Raw genomic sequence first — 27,226 nt, forward strand, 5'->3', positions numbered from 1 at the left:
TGATCATTCTCCATTTCAGGCGTCAAAAGTTAAATTTGAGGAAACTGTTGAGCTGATTCGAACTCGACAGCGAATTCTCTTCTTGGAAGATGAGGACACGGAAAAGCAGCCCTCACTGAGGTTCAAGAGCGTGAACAAACCATGTCTCTGGAATCCTTCTCGAAACACGTCCCAAACATACCTCAATTGCGATTCTGTAGCTGGCTCTTACACGTCCTTTCCGAGCAGCTACCGTTCTTGTCCGAGCGGAGGGGGGCAGAGGCGGCGCCCCCAGAATCGATCTCAGTATGCGATGGCTAAGAGAGGATCTCTGACGGAGGAAATGATGCTGGCACGCTCGAGAGATTATCTCGGAGAAGTTTCGAGATCATTTTCTCTCACTGGCGACAATCTGAACGATGAAACGTCCTCAGATCGTAACTGGAGAGCTTGCGAAGAAGAGATGCAAAGATTTGCTGATGCTATACGAGAGCAAAATGATGCTTTGAGACAAAAAACTCTGGAGGATTATAGATTGCAAAATAGGTATATACACAATCCTTTAAAAAATAATGTGATCTTGAAATTGAATATCTTTCCATTCAAATTGATTGAACGTTTTTTTTTAGCTATAAAATTCCAAGAAATTTAGACTTCCTTTTAATCTTCATTTATATCAAAATCTCTTAAATCATTGCTAAGCTAAGTAATAATTCATTATATAAAATAATTTTTTTAGAGATTCAACTTTGATTAAAGAAAAATTGTATAGTTGTGTGTAAATATTTTTATTTTTATTTACTTGAATTATTTGAAAGATATGGTGAAATATCATAAAAGTAAGAATGACATTAAAGACAACTTGACAGTAATGGGATCATTTCTACCTTTCTACACATGTAAACAATTTTTTTAATCATTTAAGTTGAATCAGCCACATCTTCTTAATCCTCCACTGCTTTTATCTTTATGCACAAAATTTTGTTAAAATTTAAATTTATAAACATTTTGGTTTCAGAACAAGATTGTTTATTCTTTTCTTTTCCATTATCTAATTTTAATTATTTAATTTTAGTTATGTAAAATTTAGATAAGTTGAATCAGCCACATCTTCTTAATCATCTTTTGTTTTTATCTTTATGCGCAAAATTTTGTTAAAATTTAAATGTATATGCATTTGGGTTTCAGAACAAATTTTTATATTCTTTTCTTTTTCATTATCTAAAAATAGTCTTTGCCTTTTTCACAGCACTGGATCGAAACAGGACGAATTAGAGAAGCCTGCTCATCTAACGAGATGTGCATCTTGTTCCGATTTTGAAGAACTACTTTCAATAAAATCGTCGCCCCTAGAAAATGTCACGAATAAGTATGGATTCATACCAATTAATTCAACTATAGTATTTGCAGATATTTTTTTTTATCTGAACTTGCTTTTAAATTTTATATTTCAAAGTAGTACTTGACTCTAAAATTATGCAGTTTCCAGGATTCCTCTCTTCTGGGTATTCTGTAGGTTGAAAAGTTTTATGGTCAATTAGAATTTGAAAATGTGAAAATATTTTTAATAATAACAGTCTTTGTATACATGATTTTTTGTGTGCCATTATGATTGGCTTTTTTTTATGTGTTACATGTCTTTATTACATTTTTTTTTTTTTCAAATTTTTATGAAAACAAAGTGTGCATCAATTTTTTAGAGTTTTTATTTATTACCTTTTCAGTCGAATACTGATGATGATTGTGAGGGAAATGATTCAAACTGAACGAGATTATGTCAAGTCCTTAGCATACATCATTGAGGTAATTATTTTTGTCATTAATTTTATACCTGACTTTTTATTTAATTAATAAATTTCTCATCTAATGAGATCCAGTGCCAGATTATGCGTACGTGGGGCCCTAGGCCATTCAAATTTTTGGGGCCCTTAGATTAAATATTTTTTCTCATATGTTTTTTTATTTATTCAAATATAATAGTATTTATACATCTTTTCAATTAAGAAAGCATATTTGAAATGAAAATAAATAATAATAAATTAAATTTTACTTTATTTTGTTAAATTAAACTAAAAAATGATCAAAAAATTTTGAAAAAATGTGAAATTTTATGTTGAAAAAATGTGAGTTTTTTACATTTTACAAAATCAAAGCTACTATAAAATTGGTATTCAAAAATCTTTTTTTCTTCTCTTGCGATCAATAAACTCATCTATAATGATTTCACAGAGAACATCTGATTCGATAAACATCAAACTTGACATGTCTAATCGTTTTTGAAACATGGCGCTTCTTTGCTCACTCTTGATTCGTTTAAAATCTAAATGACAAATTGGAACTTAAAAAACATTGATAAATCTTATAATACATAAACTATAATAATACTTATAAATAATAACCATAATGGGTAATCCAGCACTGATTAGATCCCTTTGGTGTGCAACTAGTCCACAGTCACTGACATCCTGCTGACTTCGACAACTAAATGTTCTGAATGCCTCAGCAAACTTATCTCTCATCATTCATTTTATATTTACACTCCAGACAAGCATGAGCTGACCTTAAGGGACAATTCCCACTGCACTCTCAACAATTAGTATTAATTATATTTAACATTTTGAAAAATAGCGAATTTCCATTTTTAGTCAAGCGACATATTAGCAATTGTCGGTGCATTTGTCTTTTCATTGCTTAAAAAATAGTGTAGTTATTGGTGAATATTTAGAAGCAAATAATTTTACAATTTTAGTGGTTTTAAAATTTTTGGGTAGTTTTAACATTTTTGAGTTAAGTGTTACTAGACCAGAATTTTAAAAAATTTAATGTAACTTTTGTTTACTAATAGACATTCTTACGTGCAATGTCCAGAATAAATAAACGAAACAACCTGAATAACCTTTGATCTAATCATTGGATTTAAATGTACTAGGTGGCAGTCTTAATAGTTCAATGGGGTGACCTTAAATACGCTAAATAATAAATGCAGACAATAAGAAAAAAGTTACGAACTCAGACACAAAAACCTATTTTCTCTGAACACACGTACTTTCTTCCAACAGATTCGGATTTCTGACTATCAGAATATAAGGCGTAATTGCTGGGAAATATGATCCCAGTAGAATGATCTGAAGATTGAAACCCTTATTATTAATTTTATTTTTTGTATATTTCCCCATTTACTTTTTAAGTGAATTGAAAAATTTTTGCACATAATTATAAAATTCATTTACCAAAAGATAATTCTACACAAAAAAAAAACTTTTACTAAATATTTAGTGTTTTTTTTTTCAATATTATTTAATAATAGTCTCAAAAATTTTGAATTGTTAAGTGTACAACTTTTTTCCATCATTTAAAAGAAAGTAATTTTACAAAGGAAAATTCAAAATTTGAATGAAGTCGGGGAAATAGTTCTTAAGAAATCGAATTTTAAAAATGCCGCTTTTTTAAAATTCGATTTTGCAAGAACTATTTGACTTATTCTGCTCAAATTTTGTATTTTTCCATATAAAATTACATTCTTTTAATTGATGTAAAAATTTATCTAACTTACAATTCAAAATTTTTCGACTTTTATTAAATAAAATAATAACAAATAATTATTAAAAATTATTTTTTTCATAGAATTAATAAAAAAAATTTTTGATTCACTTTTAGTTCTCGAGATAAGGCCCCATGGAGACCACTGCTTTAAAGAACCCCTCATAAAATATTTTATTTTGCACCTTCGCCACAATTTTTATTTTAATTGATCCTTCTCAACATTTTGTATTTTGAAAATGGATTTTTCACAAAATTCTCTGTTTGAAAACATAGTCAAATACATCATCAATTCATAACTTTAAAACTATAACTCTTTGAAAGACATGGTTTTGTGCTTTTTTTTCTCACAAAAATCAAAGCCTCATTTTCACATATTTGCCAAAACAGACCATGGCTGATTAGTCTAGAACTCCGTTCTAGATTAATCTTGGGTTAGATAATAAATCAAGCTGATTTTTTCATAGTTGATACTTTACAAGAGTTGAACTGATCCAAAAGGACAGTAATTCAAAGATATTACATTCTCATTTCCTTTTGCTTGACTTTAATTATATGTTTTTTATAAACATATTAAATCTAAATTGAATAAGGAAAGTTTAAAGTATAGAGAATTTGTAATGTTCACAATTATGATGAAAGATATGATTTTACACGAAAACAGACTAAAGTAGTATATCCTCTATTTATACTAGTTTCTATATTAGGAAAACACCCGTAATTTATGGTAGTTTAGTCTTTCATTTTATTGGTCCCAGATCAGTAGTTCACCGTTAATTTGGAGCACTGCTTTATGCTGTACCCAAATCCATTCAAATAGTTGAATTAACTGTTTTGTACTTTTCAAAATCACTTTTCATGTAAATGTAACCATCAGAAAATGATTAAAACATATAGAACTTTTAAATATCCGTTTAACAAATGAGTATAATATTTCATACCACTTTTGTTTCTTTCATTCTGCTAAATAGTCTTTCAATATTTAAATTCTGAAAAGATGCGTTTTTTTTTCCCTCTTTCAGAATTATGTACCAATGCTTCAGACTAAGGATGTTTGCCAATCTTTGCGCAGTCAAAGAAATGTAGTATTTGGTAACATTGAGAAAATCTTTGAGTTCCACAGTTGCTATTTCTTACAAGAGCTTGAACAGTGTGAATCAGACCCATATTCTATAGGGAAATGTTTCCTAAAACATGTAAGTAAAAGCTTTTTAACATCAAAACTTTTTAGTGATTGAATAAACACATTTTAACCACTTTTCACTGGAAGTTTTCTTTTTGAAAAATTTGCTGCAGTCACCATTTAATACACGGGGATTCTTCGGGCTGCGGGATTTGAACTCACTATGTCCCGAACAAGATCCAAGCACTCTATCAACTAGGCTATCCCGGCCTAAATTAATTGTAAAATTTGCAAGTTGAATTTTTGTAGCAAATTTCAACCTTTTGATTCTTGCAATAATCCAATCGTTTAAAGAACGTTACACTAATTAACTGGTTGGGTAATCATTTCTTCTTGATTCCAGTGACCTGCAAAATGCTTCTGAAGCAGAAATTAATGTTCTAGAAAATCTGAACATGATTTTAACAACATTGAATAAATGTCGAATGGGTTCAATAATGTTGCTTGGAGTTAATTGTTTCTCATTGTCCAACGAGATCATTGGACCCTTGGAATAAAATTGAGGGGCTGAAGATCTTCCAAAGTCGATGTCATGGATATAGATTGTAACACACATCCCAATACGATATATTGATGAATTGATGATATTGATGAAAACAATGAAGATGAGCAAAAAATATCAGAAGATATACCCACAAATGACCGAGAGTTTGAAAGTATAAATGCTCTGAAACATCAGGGTTCCCACGGTCCTTAAAAACTGCTTAATTTTTATTTTTGAAAATAAGGGCCCTTAAAAGTACTTAATTTTGGTTCAAGGTTTTTAAAAGTCCTTAATTTTGATTATAATGTTGATAGGAACAATTTTTTTAAACAAAATGAATTTCTTTTAACACTTAGAAGTAGGCCATGCATCGACGGTAAAGCATTTTAGAGAGACAAAAATTAATGTGTGTAGGGGGGGCTACAGGCAAGGGGAAGAAAGCATGACTTTTCATTCATATATTGGTTATTTCATTAATATATTCTCCCCTTTGCCTAGAATGATACTTTATGAGGTGAAGCATTCTAAAAAAAAGAATAGCATGGACAAGGGGAATACTGCACATGGAAGAGATAGTACTCCTTTTTTGGGGGTAAGGGGGGGCAGTTTTAAGGTACCTAATTAGAAGACTCGCATTAACCTTCAAAATTGACAGAATTCAAGAAATTAAGTTCTACTAGTAATGCATCTGCTTATAGGGATTAAGTAAAACGCTAAGAAAAGAAGTATCACAGAAAAAAAGATTAAACTAGAATCCATAACAAAAACTATTTCCTAAAATCTCTAATTAAATAAATTTGTATAATATTTCAATGTGTAATAAGTAACTGTAAATTTATAGAAAGCATAACATTTTTTAAAATTCATGATTGTACTAAAAATTAAACAGATTTGTAAGAAACAGTGTTTGAAAAATCCCATCCCACCTAGGTTTTTCTTCAAGAACCTGGGGTTTATTGGTAAAAACCAAGTATTGTTTCAAAAATGCTTAATTTTTTTTCCTGGGTACTAAATAAGAAAGCACAATTTGCTTTTAGCAAGAAAGTTAAATGTTTGATAACTATTTATAATTTGTTTTGTTGCAATGTAAAAAAAAATTTTAAAGTTTAAGATTGTTACGCTATTATTTTTATTTCTTAAGGATAAGCAGATTTGCCTGGTAATTCTTTGGTGAGCCAGTTGATTAATGCTATTATATCAGTGCTAACATTATAATAAAAAAAATTTTTTTTATTTATTTATTGTTTTTTTTGGAAGGTAAATAATTTGCACTGTCAGTGGTGGCATATGTATATTCAATGATAAACAATCACACTATTTTTTAAAATCCTTAATTTTTCAAAAAACTCCTTAATTTCTTCAAAAAAAGTCCTTAAAAGTGCTTAATTTTTGCTCTGTTGAAAGAGTGGGAACATTTATGAACGTAAACGGTGAAGCCGTATTGAAGGGGATATTGTTGAGGTTGTATCTGAAAACAAAAAAAAACATGTAAAGATTACACTTTTTTTTATTGTAGCTCATCTCGCCAGCTCCATTTTTTGAAATATTTTGCGTTTTTTAACACTAGTTCGATGGAAAACTTAAAATCAGGATTCTACTGTATTTATATATATATCTTTGATGGAAGATGGAGAAACTAATAATGAACAATAAAATGCAATGAGACAGGAAAATGTCCAGGAGTAAGCCAAGAACACTTAAAACCAAGAACTATGTTCTTAGCGAGATGAGAGGCACCTCTCCTTGCATGCTGCCAATGGTTATTCTCAAAATTGCTTCCGAAGTTTCATATTACTTCATGATCTAAGATAGTTTTGCTTGCTCTTGCCACTTTGGACTTCTTTAGTACCGGAGCCTATATATTACTTAGCTAGTCTATTTTAGACTTATACCATATTTTATTTTTTACAGTACCTATATTTTAAATCGCTTGCCAATCCTCGGAACTGCTCATTCAGTTTATTTTAGATTGCTTCGCAATCTAGGGCAATCTTCGCTATCTTCAGTTCATTGGAAAAGGTTTGAAAAACAAATTGAAAACTACATAAATTAGTAATTCTGAATTGAAAACTTTTAAAAGTTAAATTTACTTTTACCTGGTAGTAAATACATTTAAATTGTCAAACTTAACATAAAAGAAAATTTTAAATTATATGTCTGTTGAAAAATTCAAAAATAATTCCTTCAAAATTACTAAAAATATCATAGTATCCTAAAAATGTAATAGAAAAGCATCGTCTGACATCATAAGCGAGAAAGGAGGATAAGTAGAAAGAAAAAAGCAGACAGATTGTCAAAGAACCCATGGGTAGAATTCCTTATTTTAGTTCAACAACATTATAACATTCATCCTTCTAATTAAAATAATCCTTTTTTTAAAAAAAAATGAGAGCAGAATATTTGACTTAGTATCTGTCAAAAAATTTTAAAAAAATCCAAATATTTTGTTAACTCTTTTAGGATTATATAGAAAGCATCAAAATTTTAAAATTTAACTGTGAATCTAATTTCATACTTTAAAAAAAATCAAAAGTTTATTTTTTGTTTTATTTTTTGTCATAAGTGTACATTCCCACAAAAAATAATTTAACTAAGATTGGTTTTTCCTTTGCATTGAAACATTGTAAATATTGCTTCAAGACTAATTAGAAATTTATACAATGTAACACTTTTTACTCATTTTCGAACATAAGAATAAGTTACAGGAAAAAATATTATAATTCTCCTTCTAAATGTTTTCACTAAACTGAATTAAATGATTCAACAAAAAAAAAAATTTTACTTATAACGCACCTCCCTCCTTATTATGGACATGAAATAATTCAAAAATTAATTACTGTATCAATGCCATTTAGATACCAAAATCTTCCTTAAACTTTCTTCCAAAAATATACAAAATTTCATATTTTTTATTTAATACTCTTTAAGTTATGCCAGTAAGATATGTCAGTTCAAAAAACTTCAACAAGCTTCGAAAAACTGGACTTATCATTTAACTCTAGGTCAAATGAAGGAGATGCAAATGGTTATAAAGGAATTAAAGATCAGGAAAATTCTTTTCCCTTACAAAATTATAAATTTGCCCTAGGTTCTGTGGTAATTGCCAACCTGGCTTGTCCAGGCCCACACTACATTTAAATAATAGTTAAATTAATGAATTATTTATTTTGTTTGATAGTTTATTGCTAATTTCCTTTTTTTATAATTTTATTTATTATAATCTTAACAAATTTTGGTATTACATAAATGAAACTTCTATAAAATGAAGTGATGCAGAATTGTTCACTGTTGGTAGAAGGGTTTTGGATAAGATGGTAAAAAGCTTGGTTATAACCATTGTATCTAAACCCTTGCCAACACTGTTGTGAAGAAGCTGCTAACATCTTATACAGAAATAAAAAATTTGCTGACAATTACTTTTGTACAAAGATAAAATAGCTCCTTGCAATGGTATGTCAAGGAAAAACTTTCGGTGGTTAAAACCCTTCCCAGAAATAATCTTAAGAATTAAATCATCTGCCAATAAATTGGAAAAGAAATTTGAATCATATGAATATCTCATGGTAATGAATTGTAACATTATAAAACTGATGCAATAAAATTGGTGTAGCAATAAGTGGTTGAAGTAGAACAGCGATTAGGAACTCCATGAGTAATGAAAAGGATTACATTTCTTGTAACTGTAAAAAAAAACAAATTATAATAATTAAATATATATATATATATATGTATGTATATATATACACACGCAAACAACTTTTAAAAGAAAAGTATGAGGCTTATAAAAAAATTAAACAGTTAAGTCAGTTGAGTTCAATTTAAATTTAAAATGATGTTTAGTATTTTTTTTTATATATATAAAATTCATTAACATTATCTGTACTAGCTTCCTCTCCTTTTTAATTTGTAAGTAGTGTTCAATAATTATAGTTGAAAATATTTGTTGTTTGAAAGTTTTTTTCAAATTTAAATCTTTATAAAATTATGGATTTTAAAACCATAAATCCCTCTGAAAAAATTTTCTGGCTGTTCCACTACACCTCATTATATTATATCTATCATAAAGAAAGTCTTAAATTAAGCCATGCAATACTTATGTATCGTTACATATCTATTAATTTGGTATTGTTAGAAAAAAAGCTTGTAAGAAGTGGTTGACAATTTTTACAGCATTTGAATTTGTGTTTAACTATTTTGTAGAATGTGTTATTGTATATTCAGTGTGTGCTTCTGTTATGCATTCAAACTGTGTGTCAACTTGTATATTTAATAATATCAGTTTCTCTCTATTTCAGGAAAGCCAATTCTACTTGTATGCATTGTACAATAAGAATAAACCTAAATCAGATAGTTTGATGGCAGAATATGGAAACAACTTTTTTAAGGTACTTTTTTAAATACTAAGGTAGTAAGGTACTTTTTTAAGTAGTGTATTAGCTTACATTGTTGTTCGCTAAATCACTATTGAAATGTAAAAACAATAGAAGATTCATTCTTCACTTAATAGATAGTATAAAGAAAAACTATTTAGGATATGAAAACTTGAAACCATTATGTAATTTTTTGTCTTGGGATTCTTTAAATTAAAGAAAACATATTTTACTGTACATCATTTAAGTATAAAATACTTTTGTAAGTAGCAAATATTGCTCTTTTGATTTTATTTGCTATGAATTTCTCAGAACAAACCATACATGTGGGTACAAGGAACCAAATAATTCACAATTTGAATTTTGCTTTATTTTTAAATAGGAAATTTTTAAAAAAAATAAGTACAACTGTACTTGAATTAATAATTAAATAGTTTATTTTTATTTCTAAAGTATTAAACTTGCATATTTTTCTTTTCCATCTAATCCATAGGCATAGCATCCTAGGGGAAGGGGCACATGTCCCACAATAATTTTCCTAAATTTCTGAATTTTTTTTTAAAGTTGATACTTTCTTAAACCCCAAACAGCTAATTTTTAATTTTGAGGTTTAAAAGCTTTAAAAAAAAAAAAAAATTTGGCAGTTTTATGTATAAATAGCCAAAAATATTTCATGATCGTCACTTTTATGTAAAGGCTATCTTTAAAACCAGTTAAAAACTTTTTTTTTAAGTTGCTATGATTTGGAACTCAAATGAAAAAAAAAAAAAAATTAAGAACCGTCAAGCAATTTTTCAATGAATCAAAATTTAATGATTACTTATTTAGATTATAACTGTTGGTAGTGGCGATTTTAGTTAAGTTTATGCACAGTATAATTTTTTAGTTGTAATTATTATTTATTAATATTTTACATGACTCCTGAAAGTTTTTTAGAATCATTTTAATTTACTAGGACAACCATCTCTGTTTTTAATTATTCTTAAAAGTCAATTTTGTTTTGTAAAATCATCTATTTTAGTAGCAACCCTGCAATGCATCTCAATGCTTTCTTTTTAATATTGTATTTATTTTAATTACATTGGAAAAAACAGTGTGGTTATCCATGCTATTTTTTTTTCACCAGGAATGTGTGGTTTTAAATTAACCTTTCTGGATCAACAATTTGGTTTAGATTATCATTTCTACATCTAATGTACATTTTTTGAATATTTGTCACATATATCTTTGGCAAAAAAGATTTAAAATTTTTTTTTACAAAAGAGATGTCATTTATTTTTATTGCAGGAGAAGCAACAAGAGCTTGGAGACAAAATGAATTTAGCAAGCTATCTATTGAAACCAGTGCAGCGGATAGGAAAATATGCACTCCTTTTGAAGGAACTTATCAAAGAATGTCCACAAATTAATAGTGAACATTATAACAACTTAAAGGTACTTGTTTTTATTGTTTTAGAGACACTATTTAAAATGCTTAGTGGTAGATACAAGTAACAACTGCAAAGTATTGTAGTCACTACTAATTTTTTCATAGTTTGTAGTAAGTAATGCAAAAAAAGCATTTGCTTTAACGTCAGTTTAGTAAAATGCTAGGTTTAAATGCCACTAATTTATGGAATCTGGTTCAAATGGTACTAAAGTCCATCAACCCCTTATGTATTTTACTTACTCATTTTTTTCTCCCGTTAAGTTTACTTAAGAGGATGCCTATACCATACAATCATCTCAAATGGTATATTAAAGTTTAGAGTAAAGTTAACTCTGGTGAACCTAGAATAAATCATGGAGTTTTACATTTTGAAGAAAATGTTTCCAAAATACAAACACTTATTACCAAAATACAAAAGCGTTTCTCCCATGATATTACTCTTAAATTTCAAAATCTTAACTAAACCATATAGTTTTGATGATTTTTCTAACATTTTTTAAAATTAATATTCAGTGTTGCTAAAGGCATAAAAGGTTAAAGATTGAAAGAAAAAAACATAAGAAGTCAAATAATTTTAATAACAAAAAAAAAAAAAAAATTTCCTTCAATTTTCTTTTTTTCGTTAATTTTGTACATAAATGTAAATGAATCGTTCAACAAAATTTGTTACTCAAAAAAAAATAGGTTAGTAGTTAAAAATAGTGACAACATTAGGAACATAGTTTACAATTTCAGGGATGAGATTCTTCCGCGGATTCGCGGATTTCCGCTTTTTCTCAGATTTTTCCATTTTTTCCGCTAATTTCAGCTGAATTTTTTTTTTTTTGCACAAGTTAAAATATTTTATGAGGAATTTAATTTTCCTCTGAGCGAAATTATTGAAGTCCTCATTCCTCCTTCTGAAGTTTCTCTAAAAATCATTTCCTTTTGATAAAACTGGTTGACCTTTATACAGGGATGAGATTTTTTTCGCTTTTGTCTCTCGAATTTCAGCCTTTTTATCAAAAACTCAGATTCTCTAAAAGTTTGGTTTTTTTTTTATTCATTTATAAATATCCCGTTTTTTTTTTTTTTTTTTTTTTAAATTCTGTCGTTGAAATCAAATTATTATATTTATTTACGATTTTCAAAGAAAAACAGAAAATAAGATTTTCCGTATTTTTTATCCGTCGGCGGGATAGCTCGTATTTTCGTAATTTAGACGTCGCTGCTTCTTGTATTTTGGAGAGAAAGCAAACAAAAAAGCGAAAAAAAAAATAGAGGTGGATTTGTGGTGAAAATATTTATTTGCTCATTCAATTAATCTTGTAAATTTTTATTTATTGTGTAAACAAAAAACAATTCAAACAAGCCTTTCAGAAATCAGAAGTCCAGACTCTGCAAATATCTCGATTTTTATTGACGCGATTTTAATATCAATCATCGATTTTCGTATGTACCTGATTTAAAAGTTGAACGTTGCGATTCTTATTCAGGCCATTTAAATATTGTACATTGCGATTCTTATTTACGAGATTAAAAAACCAATATCGTGATTTGTATTAACGAGCTTTTAAAACCCTATGTAGCTACGCAAACTTCAAAATCCAATGTCGTGATTCGTTTTTGCGGTTGTAATATCGCGCGATTTTAAAATTATGCATCTTGATCTAAAAATTACGCATCATGATTTGTATTTTCGCATTTTTTAAATTCGATGTAGAGTTTCATATTCACATGATTTAAAAGCCTCATATCAGGATTTATAATCACATAGATTACAAGTTTAAACAAAAATTTGAAAAAAAAAGTGCGATTTTTATATATTTTATATATACATATGTTCTTGGATTTCCTCTTTTTTACTTTCTGACTACTCTCATCCCTGCAATTTTAAAAGAAATGGTTGTAGTTCACTACAATTGTAATGAAGTAGTTGTGGTTAGTTACAAAAAAAATTGAGTTTCTTATACCACTAATAAAACTAGATATGATTTGTTTTAACGTCTAACACTTTAACTTTATTTGATGAATTCAGGTTTTGCAGTTACCTATTATCATAATAAGCTTTATATTATGATGTGGGCGCGATTTCATGAACTAGAAAATTGCTAGTTTAAAAAAAAACAAATGCTACAATTACTAGTTACAGAAAAATGCAGTAGCAAAAATTGCTAGTAGCTTCTGATTACCTGGATTTTCAATTGTTTTCCCGTCTTTTTTCAAAAGATTTTTAAACTTCCAATGTTTTTAATACAATGTTAATATGACCCTCGAATTCAAATTATCTTTTTTTTAAAAAAAAAAAACAATTCCTACAATTACTAGTTACAGAAAAACGCAGTAGCAAAAATTGCTAGTAGCTTCTGATTACCTGGATTTTCAATTGTTTTCCCATCTTTTTTCAAAAGATTTTTAAACTTCCAATGTTTTTAATACAATGTTAATATGACCCTCGAATTCAAATTATCTTTTTTTGACACTCTCAATTAGTAAAAATTTAATTGTAAATCCTCTTATTAATCAGTGACTTTTTCAGTGATCACCACATGATTTTTCAACATTCTGTATTTTTAATAAGATAATATTTGGACACCCGAAGTTTGAATTTGAGTATTCACTTTTTAATATGCATGATTCATGACTATTCAATCGTTAATCTACAATAACGTTAATCTGCATCTGTTAAATTATTTTTTCTCATAATTTTTCACATAGTAATGCTTTTAGTATGATGTTATTACATTCATTTCAAATTTGACTAATCACTTTTTGATGCACTCAATTCTTTACTATGATGCTGTTGTAAATCAATATCATATTCTAATCATTTTTGTGGTAACTGTTACAGTTAGTCTTATTACTTCAGACCCAGTGATTTCCACACCATTTTTAAAATCTCTTCATTCTAAATTCGATGTTATTACAGGCGTATTCTAAATCACACATTTGAGTATTTAAATTTTTATCAAAGTATAAATATATAATATTTACCATTCAGTGATTATTTTATTGCAATACTTTTTTTAAAAAATGCTTGTATGAACCCTGATTTTACTAGTACTACTATTTTTCAGCATATTTTGTTACAGATTTTGAGAAAAGAAATCATGCCCTGATTATGATAATAGTTCATAAAAACGAATTCCATTCAAAAACTTAATTTTTCTGAATAAATATACGCTTTTTTTTAATGATCTTTAAAAATTTAATAAAATCAAATTAATTTAAGAAATATATAATATGCATTGTATGTATTTTTGTTTGCACCTGCTTCTAAAGAAAAACTTTTGCTCTGTATACTTAGCACATTTTCTTTCACAAAGGTTTTAAAATTGCCATGTATTACTCACACATGTTGTACCTCCTATAATTAAATAAATATAATTTTGTTATGTCATATAAATCAAAGGTTTTTTAATGTTCTTTCTTTTAATTTTTTCCTGTAATTTAAATTTATTTTTGTTTTAATTTTTTTGAATACTTTTATTTATTTTGGGAAATATTATTTCTTGATTTATGATAAACTATTTGTTCTGTTTAACTCCTAAACTTATATAGTTCTTTTCTAAATTGTGGAACCACTTTTGACAAGATATATGATGCTATTTCTTTGGACAATTTTTTTTCTTTTCTCTTTTTAAAGTATATACTGAAATATTCGCAACTTGATTTCTTTGCTATTAATCTTAAAGTTTTAGATTCTGACTAAAGTATAAAAAAGTAAATCTGAAAAAATGTAAGAGTGTAACATAAAATGAACAACGTATTTATTAACCTATTTTTTACATATGAGAATTTTAGCAATTTATCTTATTTATGTAATTTGTTCAACCTAATTTCTATTCCTGATTTAAGGCATCAATCATATCTCCTTAAATTGTTGAAAATTCCATTATGTTAGTTTATTGATTAAAAAATTTTGTTAAAATTGGTTTGATTTCTTAGTAAAAAGGAAAAGGACTTGGCAAATTAAGGAAAGTGAATAAAAAAAAGTTTTTTTTTCTTTTTCTGTGTAATGAGAATAATTAATGTTTAAAGCTTAAAGAAGGAAAAGTAGTTATTATAAAGTAAAATTAATATTGCAATGCCTATGTCATCAGTTTTTGATATTTTCTGACTATGTTCTGCAATATAAAAATTCCAGTATCACCAATCTGAATTATTGTGACCATATTTTCTGCATTGCAACTCGGCCTTCTCACCATATTTTGAAAGTAGGAAGGGCAAAATCACTCAGAAGAGTTATATTTGTTCAGACGAAGTGACCTTTTGTGTTAAGACTTCTTAATTCAAATTATCAGCTATATTAATTATTGCTTTTGAACCACGAGGAATGTAGACATTTTGTGAGAATTCAATCATGATACTGAGTGACAGTTATTGAACTATATGAAATAAAACTCAAAACTTCTGAACTGTTTGCGTCAAGAAGTTCAAACTTCATGGTTGACTACAAGCCATGGTGGGAATTAGTATGTGCATGCAATTTCTTGTTGTTGGCCATATGCAAGTAAAAAGGTCACGGCAACAATATTTCAAAACTTTAGCGTGTTATGCAGAATTTTGCTATTTGTCTGCACCACATCATAACCAATGATGGCAGGCATATCGAACATGTCGTAACCTAAATCCGAGTACATGTAGTAAAGTTGACATGTTGAATAAAGATTATGCACTCAGTAGTTTTTAAACAATTTATTGATGTTTTTTTTTCATATTGATTCAATGATTGTTACCCTGTATCTATATTAAAATTTCATTATATTTTTCTTATTTTAACAACTGTACTTTTTTTCCAAAATGTTTATTTTCATTCAATAATATTACTTTTAAAACATTCTTGAATCATACAATATTCAATTCACCTTCTTGTTGTGCGTTTTAGGCAGCTGAAGAGATGGTTCGATTCCAGTTGCGTCACGGCAATGATCTCTTAGCCATGGATGCTTTGAAGGAATGTGATGTAAGTTTTCTAATTAAAGTAATTGAATATGTAGCATAACTACCTCTACAAATATTAAATACCAAATCACTAGTATATAAGACATGTTAACTTGATTCCATCTTGAGGTAACTTTTGATAGATGAAGGTTGACAATAGTCGATAATTATATAATTCCCCTCAAATACAAATAAATTCTGAAAATGTTTCCAGTCCTACTATATTGTTGTTATTAGATAAAATTAATATCAGTTTTTAGCTAATTGTTCCATATAATTTTATGTGTCATTTACATGGTAAGCTTAAAATTTTTTTTTCAATTTTGTATTTCTTTCAATCAATTTGATGTGACAATAGCACAAACCACTCTTTTGTGCTTTTTGGTCATATTTGAAAACATCTCCTAAACCAAGAAAACTTAATTGAGAAATATTAGATTTTTATGAAGAAATTTTTTTTCTTGTAGTTAATTTGTTGAAAAATGCATGTTTCTCTGATTGATAAGTCAATTAGATAATTTGGTAATTCAATAAATAGTGCTTTACATCAATGTTTTCCAACCCTTAGGCAACAGGAATTACTGAGACATAGACGCTGCTGATACATCCACCAATATCCCAGGTTTATCCAAACGCCACTAATACTGTTCTGAATATCCTTTGGATGATTTACTGTTATGTTACAGATATCTAAATCCGTCAGTTTGGATATAAATATCTTCAATGTTTGGTGCAGTGGTTTAAGGACAAACAAATTACAGATTCGTTGACAAAGAAAAAACGTTCAATGCAACACAAAATATACATATGTAGTAGATACTGGGGCTAGGACGTTTTTTTAAAAAATTCATGGTTCGCCCAACTGAGGAATTTAAGAATAGCTGCTCTACTGAATATAAAAATATCTTTTCCTATCTCATAATGATTTTTGTTTTCTAGGTGAACATCAAAGAGCAGGGTCGACTTTTGAGGCAGGATGAGTTTCTGGTGGGCAAAGGTGGAAAGCGGAAGACTCTCCGGCGAGTGTTTCTCTTTGAAGATCTCATCATTTTCAGCAAAGCCATAAGTCCACCCGACTCTAACGACTACTACCAGTACAAGAGCAGCATGAAGGTTAGTTATATCCCCTTTTTCTATGAAATAAATGTGGCATGTGTTACTATAAAATAGATGAGTAGAAAGCAGTTCTGGAAAATTCCCTTTTATTTATTTTAGTATTTTTGTCAATGATCAGTTAAAATCTGAGTGGGCATTATTGCTGCTGAAATCTTAAGTATATATGATTAGTAGCGTCATTATCAAAAACTGTGACTACGAATTTTATATTAATTTGAATTTATTGTGTTTTTCAAACGCATCTGAATTCTTGTGCCAGCATTATCAGGACTTTCAGGAAAAAAGATTTCTTCAGATAATTTGGCTGAACTGTCAGAACATTTGATTTTTTCGTTTGAATTGTCAAAACGTTTGAACTTTTTCGAGAAGGTCTGACTTTTGAGTGGTTAAATACAATATACGCAATAACTTGGGTAGAAAGTCTCATTCAGTAAATTAATTATTAAATTATCTCCATGCCAATTTTCAAGAAGATAAAAATTATCGAATAGCATATTGTCAATTCAGAACAAATCTCTGAGATCTGAAAGATGCATTCTTTTATAAGGTTCCATTAACACTATAATAGATCCAGGAGAAATATATGATGTTCACTACTCAAAATAATTATATTATGTTTTCTCATTCATAAAAAACACCTGGTATGTTGTTATTGTCAAACACTCTATATTGTTATTAAGGAACACCTTGTATGTGTTTTCTCATACACAGTTTCTTTCAAAGTGAATCCTTTTCAACCTAATTAGAGGTGAGTAAAAAAAATCTTAATTGAGGCTAATATTTTTCTATTTTGTAGACATCTGATTTAGGATTGACGGCCCAAGTGGGTGAAAGTCCAACTAAATTTGAGATTTGGTTTCGAAAGTGCAAGGTGCAAGACCTGTTAGTACTGCAGGCACCATCTGCAGAGATTAAGAATGCATGGGTGGAAGAAATCACTGGACTGCTCTGGAAACAAGCAGAGAGAAACAGAAGTACTTTTTTTCTCTTTTGTATTCAATTTTATTTTACGTTGAATTAAATCTTTAAATAAAGCTACAGTTTTGTTTTATGGAAATAAATTATGCATAGCTATATCTTAAAACACAGTAGGGAAAAAAATATGAATGAAATAAGAGGGAAGAAAACAGATGATAACAGAATTTGGTTGTATAATTTTATTATTTCCGTATTGTTAATTAACTATTGTTCTATGTTTCACTGCTTCACAATACAGAAAATTAAGTAAAATTATACCATTTAAATCTTCCTCTTACTTTATTCCAAAAATAAAAAATGGTGCAAGATATAAAACATAAAATTTATAACTAATTAGCATCAAAAGCAGTGCAAAATATTATTATGGTGAATGCTAGATAATATTATTTTGTATAGAATTTAGCGTTATATGATGCTGATGAAGCAATGACCTTTTGTATTTTTCTACTATTAGAAATTTGTCCAAATAAGGTTAGAATTTCTGATTTTGTAATGTTATCTAATGTTTTTTGCTACTTGAGGATGTAAAAATCTTGCAGATTCTTTTTTAACTGCTATGAATTAAAATAATAAAAAAATAAATTATTTTTTATGGCATTTTGTTTGAATAAAATAATAAATGAGTGTTGTAATTATGTTCCATATTCATATTTCATATTCATATATGTTCCATATTATGTTCCATATAACCAACATTCATATTTTTTTGTGTAAAACTTTTTTGATTTGCTTAATAGTTCTAGAAAAATAGTGGAATGTGTAAAAAGAACCCCAGAATTTATGCATTTTCTTGACAAAAATATTGGAACTATATTTTCCAGATTTTTACTCCCTCTATATATATATATAAATATACAGGGTGTCTCAGTTAAGCGTTTCAGAACTTCTAAGAGGGGTAGGGGGCATTCTGACGACTCAAAATCATATGGCAATGTGGGGTCGGAAATGCTTTCCTGAAGAGGTGGCGTACACAGAAGCACCATAAAGAAAAGAGACCGTAAGTGAAAAATCGCTATAATAATACATTGAAAAAATCATATGGTACATGGGCCAAAGTAAGTGTTCGAAGTTTCTGCCACCGGCTACAATGTACACCTCACATCTCCGGCGCATGGACAATCGAACATTCTGCAATACTCCAGGCATATCTTGCAGGCAGCTACTGCGATTCTTGCAACCAGCATTATCAACAGGGGTGTCATAAACCAGTGTTTTCATATGACTCCAGAAATCAGGACATGATAGGTCGAGTGACCAAGGAGGCCATATAATTTTTTCAATGTATTATTATAGCGATTTTTCACTTACGGTCTTTTTTCTTTATGGTGCTTCTGTGTACGTCACCGCTTCAGGAAAGCATTTCCGACCCCACATTGCTATATGATTTTGAGTCGTCAGGATGCCCCCTACCCCTCTTAGAAGTTCTGAAACGCTTAACTGAGACACCCTGTATATAAGTTCAAAAAAATAGGTGTGTATGTTAAATCAGAGAAAAGTATTTGTTATTTTAAGTATCCTCGAACAATTGGAATTGCATATTAGAATGACCAAATCCGATCAACGGATCTAAAGTTATTCAGGTGTTCATTTTTATTTTGCACTCTTTTCATTTAATTTGAATATTTATTCTGAAGTAGAGAGAGTAAAATGTTTCAACCCTAGTTTATTGAAGTTGAATTAAATGCATATATTACAACAACAAAAATTAAACATTTGATTGGCAGTCCTATAAATTAAATATGACTTTCTGATTTTTCCTGTTCACAAATTTTATCTCAATATTTGACCTGTTTCCTTTAAGATTTAAAACTCGAAGAGATTTTATGTATATATATGTATACAGTAAAACCTTGCTACAACAATATTTTAGGAAGCAAATAAATATATTGTTGTAGAGTGAAATATTATTATATTGAAGGCCTACACAGTTTGGGACATAATAAGATTTTTTTTATTTTAATGTTATTAATTTTGAATCTATTTATATATTATGTAAAATTTTAATTGGTGGAGTGGTAATTATGGTTAAATTTGAAATCAGATAGGAATGTTACATCTGTGACTTCTTAAGAGATAAGGAAGGCAATTCTAAGAATGGTTGGTAAGACAGAAAAAAATGGCAAAATTTGATAAAATAAGATTTTTTACATTATTTGAAAACCAATAATAAATGGAGAAAATAAAATTGAAATTTGAAGAAAAAAAATTCGTTTTACTGGGGTTTACTGCTTCAGAGAATATCGGATTATTGAGAGGTGGGTATAACATTAATTCATATGCAAGTTCGTCAGGACCACGAAACATTATTGTAATACAGGGAGTTATTGTTGTGTCGGATATCGTAGTAGCAAGAGTTCACTGTATATATATATATTCTTAAGTAGAAAGAAAAAATGTTTCAACCCTAGTTAGTTGTAGCCGAATTAAATGCGTATATTCCAAAGAAAATTAAACATAATATTTGACTTTCTGATTTTTCCGGTTCACCAATTTTATCTCAATATTTTATGACTCCTTTCTTTTAAGATTTAAGACTCGAGGAGATGTCTTCGATGGGAGTAGGAAACAAACCTTGTCTGGATATAACTCCGAGTCAAAATCAGATCTGTGATCGTTCCATAAGTTTTCAACAACTAATCAAGAGTGAGTATATCGTCTCATAAATAAGACATAATTTCCTTCAATGCATCACCTAGGTGTAATTTTCCATTCCTATTTTCGTTTCAGTGCCTCGTTTTCGTAACTCTGTAGTTATTTCCAGTACGGACAATCTAAATAATAATGAGCAGCTGAGGCGGAGATCGTTTGGAGGCTCTTCTATTTTTTATGACAATTCAACTCCATTTTATGACACAGAGGAGATAATTGAAGATGAAAGAGTAAAATCTATAACTCAACAGTCCCAGTGCTCAGCCGGTGAGTTTCCCTTGGTACTTACCATTGTATCTCAAACAAATTATTCTGTCGTAGAAAAGTGTTCAGTGAAATAAAAACCTCTACAATGTCTGAAAACCCTGTGGCAGATTTGCAGTGACATGTTTACATTCTGACAAAGCGTTACAGTGTTCTTGCAGAAAGAATTTTCTTTTGAAAAGTTTTTTTAAAAAATTATTCTTTTCTAGATTAATTTACACGTAAAATTTGAATCATGCATTTACATAATCACTTTTTGAAGCGCTCAATTTACGCAGATTGTATCGTAAATCGATGTAATGTTTTGACTGTAGTGATTTTCATGTGGATTTTAAATATCCTGATATATTTCAATGTGGAAAATTCGAATCTTGCATTTGAGTATTTACTTTTTGAGGCAATAATTCTATCGAATGTTTGGCAGTTATTGCTATTAATTTCTCCATAGTTTTTAAATCCGATATTTTTTGTACGATATTATTTATTACAACAACCTAATCTCAAAACAAAACACGCTTGATTTCATTGTCTTTTTCCGGTAATTACTTCTACAGATTTTATGATTTTTAATTTTTTGTTATTGTGATAATTATTTACAAAATGCAAAGAAGGAAATAATTCCTACGTTTCCCTCCCCCCCTAACAAAATGCAAGACTATCACTCATAATATTAGAATAAAAAATTATAAGATGTTCAATTTAAAAAAAATTATGTAATTTTTTTTTGTTAACACAATGCTGTTGTTATTTTAAATTAGTAACATGTATCTTTGTTATTATTAAAAGTATCTTACGGAAAGATATTAGTGCTGGACAGTTTTGTTGCAGATTGCTCGTAAAAATTCTGGCCACAGGGCCTGAAAGCATAACTAATGGCTCACATACTTGTTTGAATTATCAGGGTGGCCACCCACCTGGAAAACCTGGAATTATCAGGGGATTTTTTTTTATACTGGAAAAATCAGAGAATTTTAAAGAAAAGCTGGAATTTTTTTTATTAATTTAAATTATTTTACCATTTGCTATATCCACTTTATTTAGATAGAAATTTATTGTCAAACAATTGAAATATCAACTTAGCAATACTTTGCTTGCATGAAAATTCTCACCATTATTATCCTGCTAAACTAGACTGCCATATGAAACTCTCCCATGTTGTTAAATGAATGGAGAAATCTTTGACCTCTTTGGAGATTATGGGAGTACACAGTTTAAAAAAGGCAGAAAGTGTGGTGGCGGTGAAAGAAAGGGTTAAGATATTGGCTTCTGTTTATATAAGTAGGTTTTTTTTTCAATCTTCTAGTCTGTGGGCAGAATTCATTTATTGTTAAAGTTTGTTTCGACGCTTTGGGAGTATTTTTTATGTTAACAAAATTATTCAAAATGTTTTAGTTTTTTTAACTTTATAAAATTCTCCAAAAAATAATTGGTTATAATTTTAATAATAGATTTTATCTTGCACTCTTATTCTGAAAGCTTTTGTTCTCCCATCCAATGAATTATTTTTTCTTAGCAAAGCCTACCAATCACTCATTTTCTTGAATCGTTAATGGCAAAATCGTAACCATTGTTGCATTGATGCTAATTTTCTGGATTTCATTTTAGCCTTTAATAACATATTTTATTTAAAAAAAGAAGCTTTTTTTTATGAACCAACTAGATATAACATTAAATTTTACTGTTTTGTTGGTAAATATTTGATTTTTGATTCAAAATTCATTTATTAATCACAATGTCGAAAGTTATTTAATTGAAAAATGTTTATAGTATTAAGATTAAAATTAAAGTAATTTTCAGTAATTATAATGGTTATCATTAACTTAAATTTATATCCAACTTAAAAAATAACACTGCAGTGAAAAAAGCTGATTTGACACTGACTTATGTTGTCTGAAACTGAAACAAAAAATTTTAAATTAATTATAGATCATATTTTACAAGTTGAGAACTGCATAGAATTTTTTATTCAAATGTCAGCTTCAAAATGCATTTAAGTTCACATTTAAATTACAAACAAATTTACGGAGTTTAGACAGTTTGTAAGTGAGTAATCATTTTTTGCTTTCGTTTCGTTGCCGACACCAACAATTTAAACCATTTAATTTGATTTTATTATAATCAGTTTTTATAAAAAAAATTGTTTTCGATAGGTTATGATGCACTAAGTATTTAATATAAAAATTTTATGATTATAAATTTGTTTATAAGATATATTTTCTAAGAAATTTATGTTAATTTTTTACATCCGACACCCTGTAATTTATTTCCCAGTTATAAAATCAAAAACAAATTACCTAATCTAAACTAAGAAACCATGTAGTTAGATTGTATTTCTTTAAATATTCTAATTTCTAATAAGTCCTACAGTGGACTGATCATTAAGAGCAGAATACCGAAGTCAAGCATCACTGGCTCCGGTCAGTGTGCGGGTGAGTGACCACCTGGATCAGTCTGCCTAAGGACTGAGGGTGCGGGGTATTGGTCCTCGTTAATCTGTTCGACCATAAAGTGCTCGACTTCTCATGCAGGTCGTCCCCTCTGCAGAGGATCAAAATTGTGATGGCATGTCTTCGGATCATCCTCAGGGATGTTTCCCAGACCTTCACCAATAGCCCATTGTGCAGCTCTAGTGCGACGTAAAAATGAACTACAACTAATTTCTAATAAGAAAAATAAAAACAAAACGAAGAAGAATAAAATTTAAAGAATTTCATCTTGTTTTTTTCCATAAAATATGCCGCAAGAAATTTGACAATTTTGCCTTTGCGAATACTGAATGTCTCTTAAAATAATAGTGCTAATACAAAACAAACATTATTTAAACATTTGACTAAATACTGGTTTAAAGGAAATTATATCAATGAATTTTATAAAGAGCACTGTTTGGATAAGATACAGTATAAAATGGCTCTAAATTGAAATATAAATTAAATAAATAAAATTATTGATGTATAATCCACTGCAATTATTTTCTTTTGTTTAATGAAAATACATTAAGGAGTATTTGGTTTTTTTTTTTTTTTGGGTCTCTCTATGGTCACTTTTTTTGGGTCACTCTTGGGTTTATTTTCTATTTTGTGCAAAAACTACTTAACTCTTTAAAAAAAAAAAATTTCATTAAAGGCAATATATTCTACAAGCTAAGCATATTATTTTTTCCCAATCTGTACAATGATATATTAAATAAATAACATTTTAAATAAAATACTTTATAATATTGACACTTTTTTTGTACCCACCTAAACTTCATGAGGGAAAAAAAAGCACGTTGACCTGAAAATTTTAAGATTTTTACTGGAAAACCTGGAAAAATCAGGGAAATTTGAAACCTGATTTGAGTGGCCACCCTGATTATAAATGGCTGTTAAAGAATTAATAATTCAAACAAGTATGTGATATATATGTATGCATATGTATGTATGTATATATATATGTATATATATATATATATGTATATATATATATATATATATATATGTATATATATATATGTATATATATATATGTATATATATATATATATATGTATATATATATATGTATATATATATATATATATATATATATATATATATATATATATATATATATATATATGTATATATATGTATATATATGTGTATATATATGTATATATGTGTATATATATATGTATATATGTGTATATATATATATGTGTATATATATATATATATATATATGTGTATATATATATATATATATATATATATATATATATATATATATATATATATATATATATATATATATATATATATATATATATATATCTTGTATATATATATATAATGGGGTGATATAAATTCTAACCAAAAAGAAGCTTACAGAATGAAAGTGCGAAAAATATAAGCATTTTATGGAGTAATATAAATTTGAATTAAATATTTTATTAACAGAAAATTTTTGTTTTAAAAAACCAAATTAAAAAGAATTTTTTATTGCGTTCAAAAGTTCCGGCTGCACATCAACAGACAGCGGGCCACAAGTTGTGCACCCCTAGTTTAAGTTAAATTTCCTTATTTTCCAGGAATCTGCATTTGTCTACTGCTAGTGGGGACAATTTATACAAGTATCTTGACTGCAATGGTCAATTTATTTGGGTCTTTTGAATTTAATCTTGAGTTATCTAAATCATATTTTTTTATTCATACATCTGTGGCTTATAATATTGAAATAAATTCCTTAAAAATAATGAAATGCCATCTTCTTGAGGCTGCTGCTTGAAATCTCTTTTCGCATAAAAAGGTTCAAAAACTGCTTTAATTTTTTTTTTTTTTTAAAAACTGTAATTCCATGATATGTATATTATTTCGTTAATAATTGATGACATTTAAAAAAGAACAAAAATTTCTAATGTGTAAAAGTTATCAAACTTTCTTTTGAAAAAGATAATTCTAGCAAAATTTTATAAACTTGATGAAAACTCAGGAACTCCAACTATTTGATGCTGTTGTGAATTTTTTTTTCTTTTTTATCAAGCAGATTTTTTTTTTTAAACAGATTTCTTAAACAAAATTTATTAGAACTTATGCATTTGTCTATACAACCTTTTATACTTCTGTTTAAATTACTTGTGTTTAGCGATGGAAATTTTTTTTAATTCTAATTTATTAAAATATAAATACATTATCCTTGCTACCTATAGGAAAAATATTTTCTGAATCTACGGAGAATCTGTAGTAGTTGGAGTCAGAAAACTATTTTATAATATGAATAAATCACAATTTTGCTATTTTTTTTAAGAGCCCAAAAAATAAAATGAGTTTTCAAATACTTAAAAAAAGATCTCTAACACTTTCTATTTTTCTTAAATTGTAGAGTTTCTTCATATTGAAATTTTACATCATTTTCAATATCAAGTGAGCCCTATGCTGATAAAAAAAAAATTTTTTTTTTTTAAATTGCCTATTTGGCAAGATTTTTTCCTTTAAGGAAAAATAATTAAAACAGTTTTCAACTTTTGCAAATTTTCATGTGCAGCATTCAAACATATTCTAAAACCTATAAATGACTGTTGCAAATTCACAACAGTTATAAATAGCACATCATTCACTTATAACCTGAATTATATGCTCTAATGTAATCCTAATATGTTAAAAAAAAACTTTTAAAAAAAAACTTGAATCTTTTCCATTTATAATCTTTTATGTATTTTGGGTACATTTTTTTATTTTCTCACATGTATATTTTATGTTTTTTTATGTATATTTTATGTTTTTTTAAATATGTTTCTGGCATGTCTTAATAATTTTTTCATTCCGTCTCTGATACTTTCATTGTAATCAATCTATTGTATTATATTCAATGAATTACAACTCAATCAAATATTTAAAAAAAGATCTTCAAATATTTATTTGAAGATGAAGTACTTTTCAGCAATTGAATCTTAAATCTACCGATTATAGTATTTTCAGATATTTTTTGTGATTTTTTATACCATTTATTTTCTTTCAAATTGAATTTTATATTCCTGAATACTAATCCATTTTAACTGTTTCCATTTCATGAGATCAGAACTTGCATTATAATTCAAAACTCGATTAACACTATATAATAAGTAAAAAACATAGGCAAGCATTTACTAACTATACAACATTTGTTATGAATACAACTTGCCCTATATTCTGCAAATTAATTTTCAAGAAAATGTTAAATCAAAATTCTTTTAAATTGTTCGCTTCAAAATCGGTTTGAAAAAAAAATTTACGTAAAGATCCGTTTTTCAGCCCATATGAAACAACATATGTAAATAAAAATGACTGCTCAATTTTTTCTTTTTATAATTGAAATCTATTTACCTTATTATAATTATAATTTATTTATTGTATCATTATCTTTCACCCTTGACAAAACAGTTTTTGTTTATTTTATTTGTAAATACTTTTATTATTTGTTTATTCTTTTGTTATGTCAACAGTTTGCATAAGTATACAAAGTTATAGCATGTTGTTTCTTTTTTTATGTTATTTTCATATTATGTTGTTGCATGCCTTATCACACGAAAGAGAGTGGCATTTTCACTGATTTGAGCACCTCTGGAGATAGTTATGTGGAAAATGTACAGCGTATGAAAATGGTCGAACGCAGCGACAGCCTCATTTCTCGTTCCTCATATGATCCAAAAAAAGAGGTTATTTTTTTATTTTCTTACTTTTTCTACAAATACTTTTTTTTTTCAACAAAAAAAAATATTAGCATGATTTATACAAATTTCAGTTAAAAAATTCATTTCTGTTCACAAAGATTTATTTCCTTTATTTTAATAAATAAAATAAATGTGTTTTCTTTAG

At 27.9% G+C, this 27,226-nt stretch overlaps 1 protein-coding gene across 7 annotated transcripts in view; it reads left to right on the top strand.

Moving 5' to 3' along the window:
- The window catches only part of LOC107452876 (puratrophin-1), a 388,240-nt gene that overhangs the window by 358,849 nt on the left and 2,165 nt on the right, over positions 1–27,226 (top strand). For 4 of the 7 annotated variants that reach the window (XM_087161971.1, XM_087161969.1, XM_087161970.1 and 1 more), the window contains 12 exons: positions 20–525; positions 1,229–1,348; positions 1,704–1,782; positions 4,542–4,715; positions 9,482–9,571; positions 10,844–10,990; positions 15,853–15,930; positions 16,848–17,021; positions 17,821–17,998; positions 20,529–20,645; positions 20,730–20,918; positions 26,942–27,066. In XM_087161971.1, the coding sequence (XP_087018097.1) occupies positions 20–525; positions 1,229–1,348; positions 1,704–1,782; positions 4,542–4,715; positions 9,482–9,571; positions 10,844–10,990; positions 15,853–15,930; positions 16,848–17,021; positions 17,821–17,998; positions 20,529–20,645; positions 20,730–20,918; positions 26,942–27,066 (1,977 nt within the window). The remainder of the gene's footprint in view (positions 1–19; positions 526–1,228; positions 1,349–1,703; positions 1,783–4,541; positions 4,716–9,481; positions 9,572–10,843; positions 10,991–15,852; positions 15,931–16,847; positions 17,022–17,820; positions 17,999–20,528; positions 20,646–20,729; positions 20,919–26,941; positions 27,067–27,226) is intronic. The other 3 variants (XM_087161972.1, XM_087161973.1, XM_087161975.1) reach the window with 1 other exon arrangement.

The sequence above is a fragment of the Parasteatoda tepidariorum genome, chromosome 4 (assembly GCF_982258835.1).
Source record: "Parasteatoda tepidariorum strain Cologne lab strain chromosome 4, Ptep-v5.0, whole genome shotgun sequence".
Taxonomy (NCBI): Eukaryota; Metazoa; Arthropoda; class Arachnida; order Araneae; family Theridiidae; genus Parasteatoda; species Parasteatoda tepidariorum.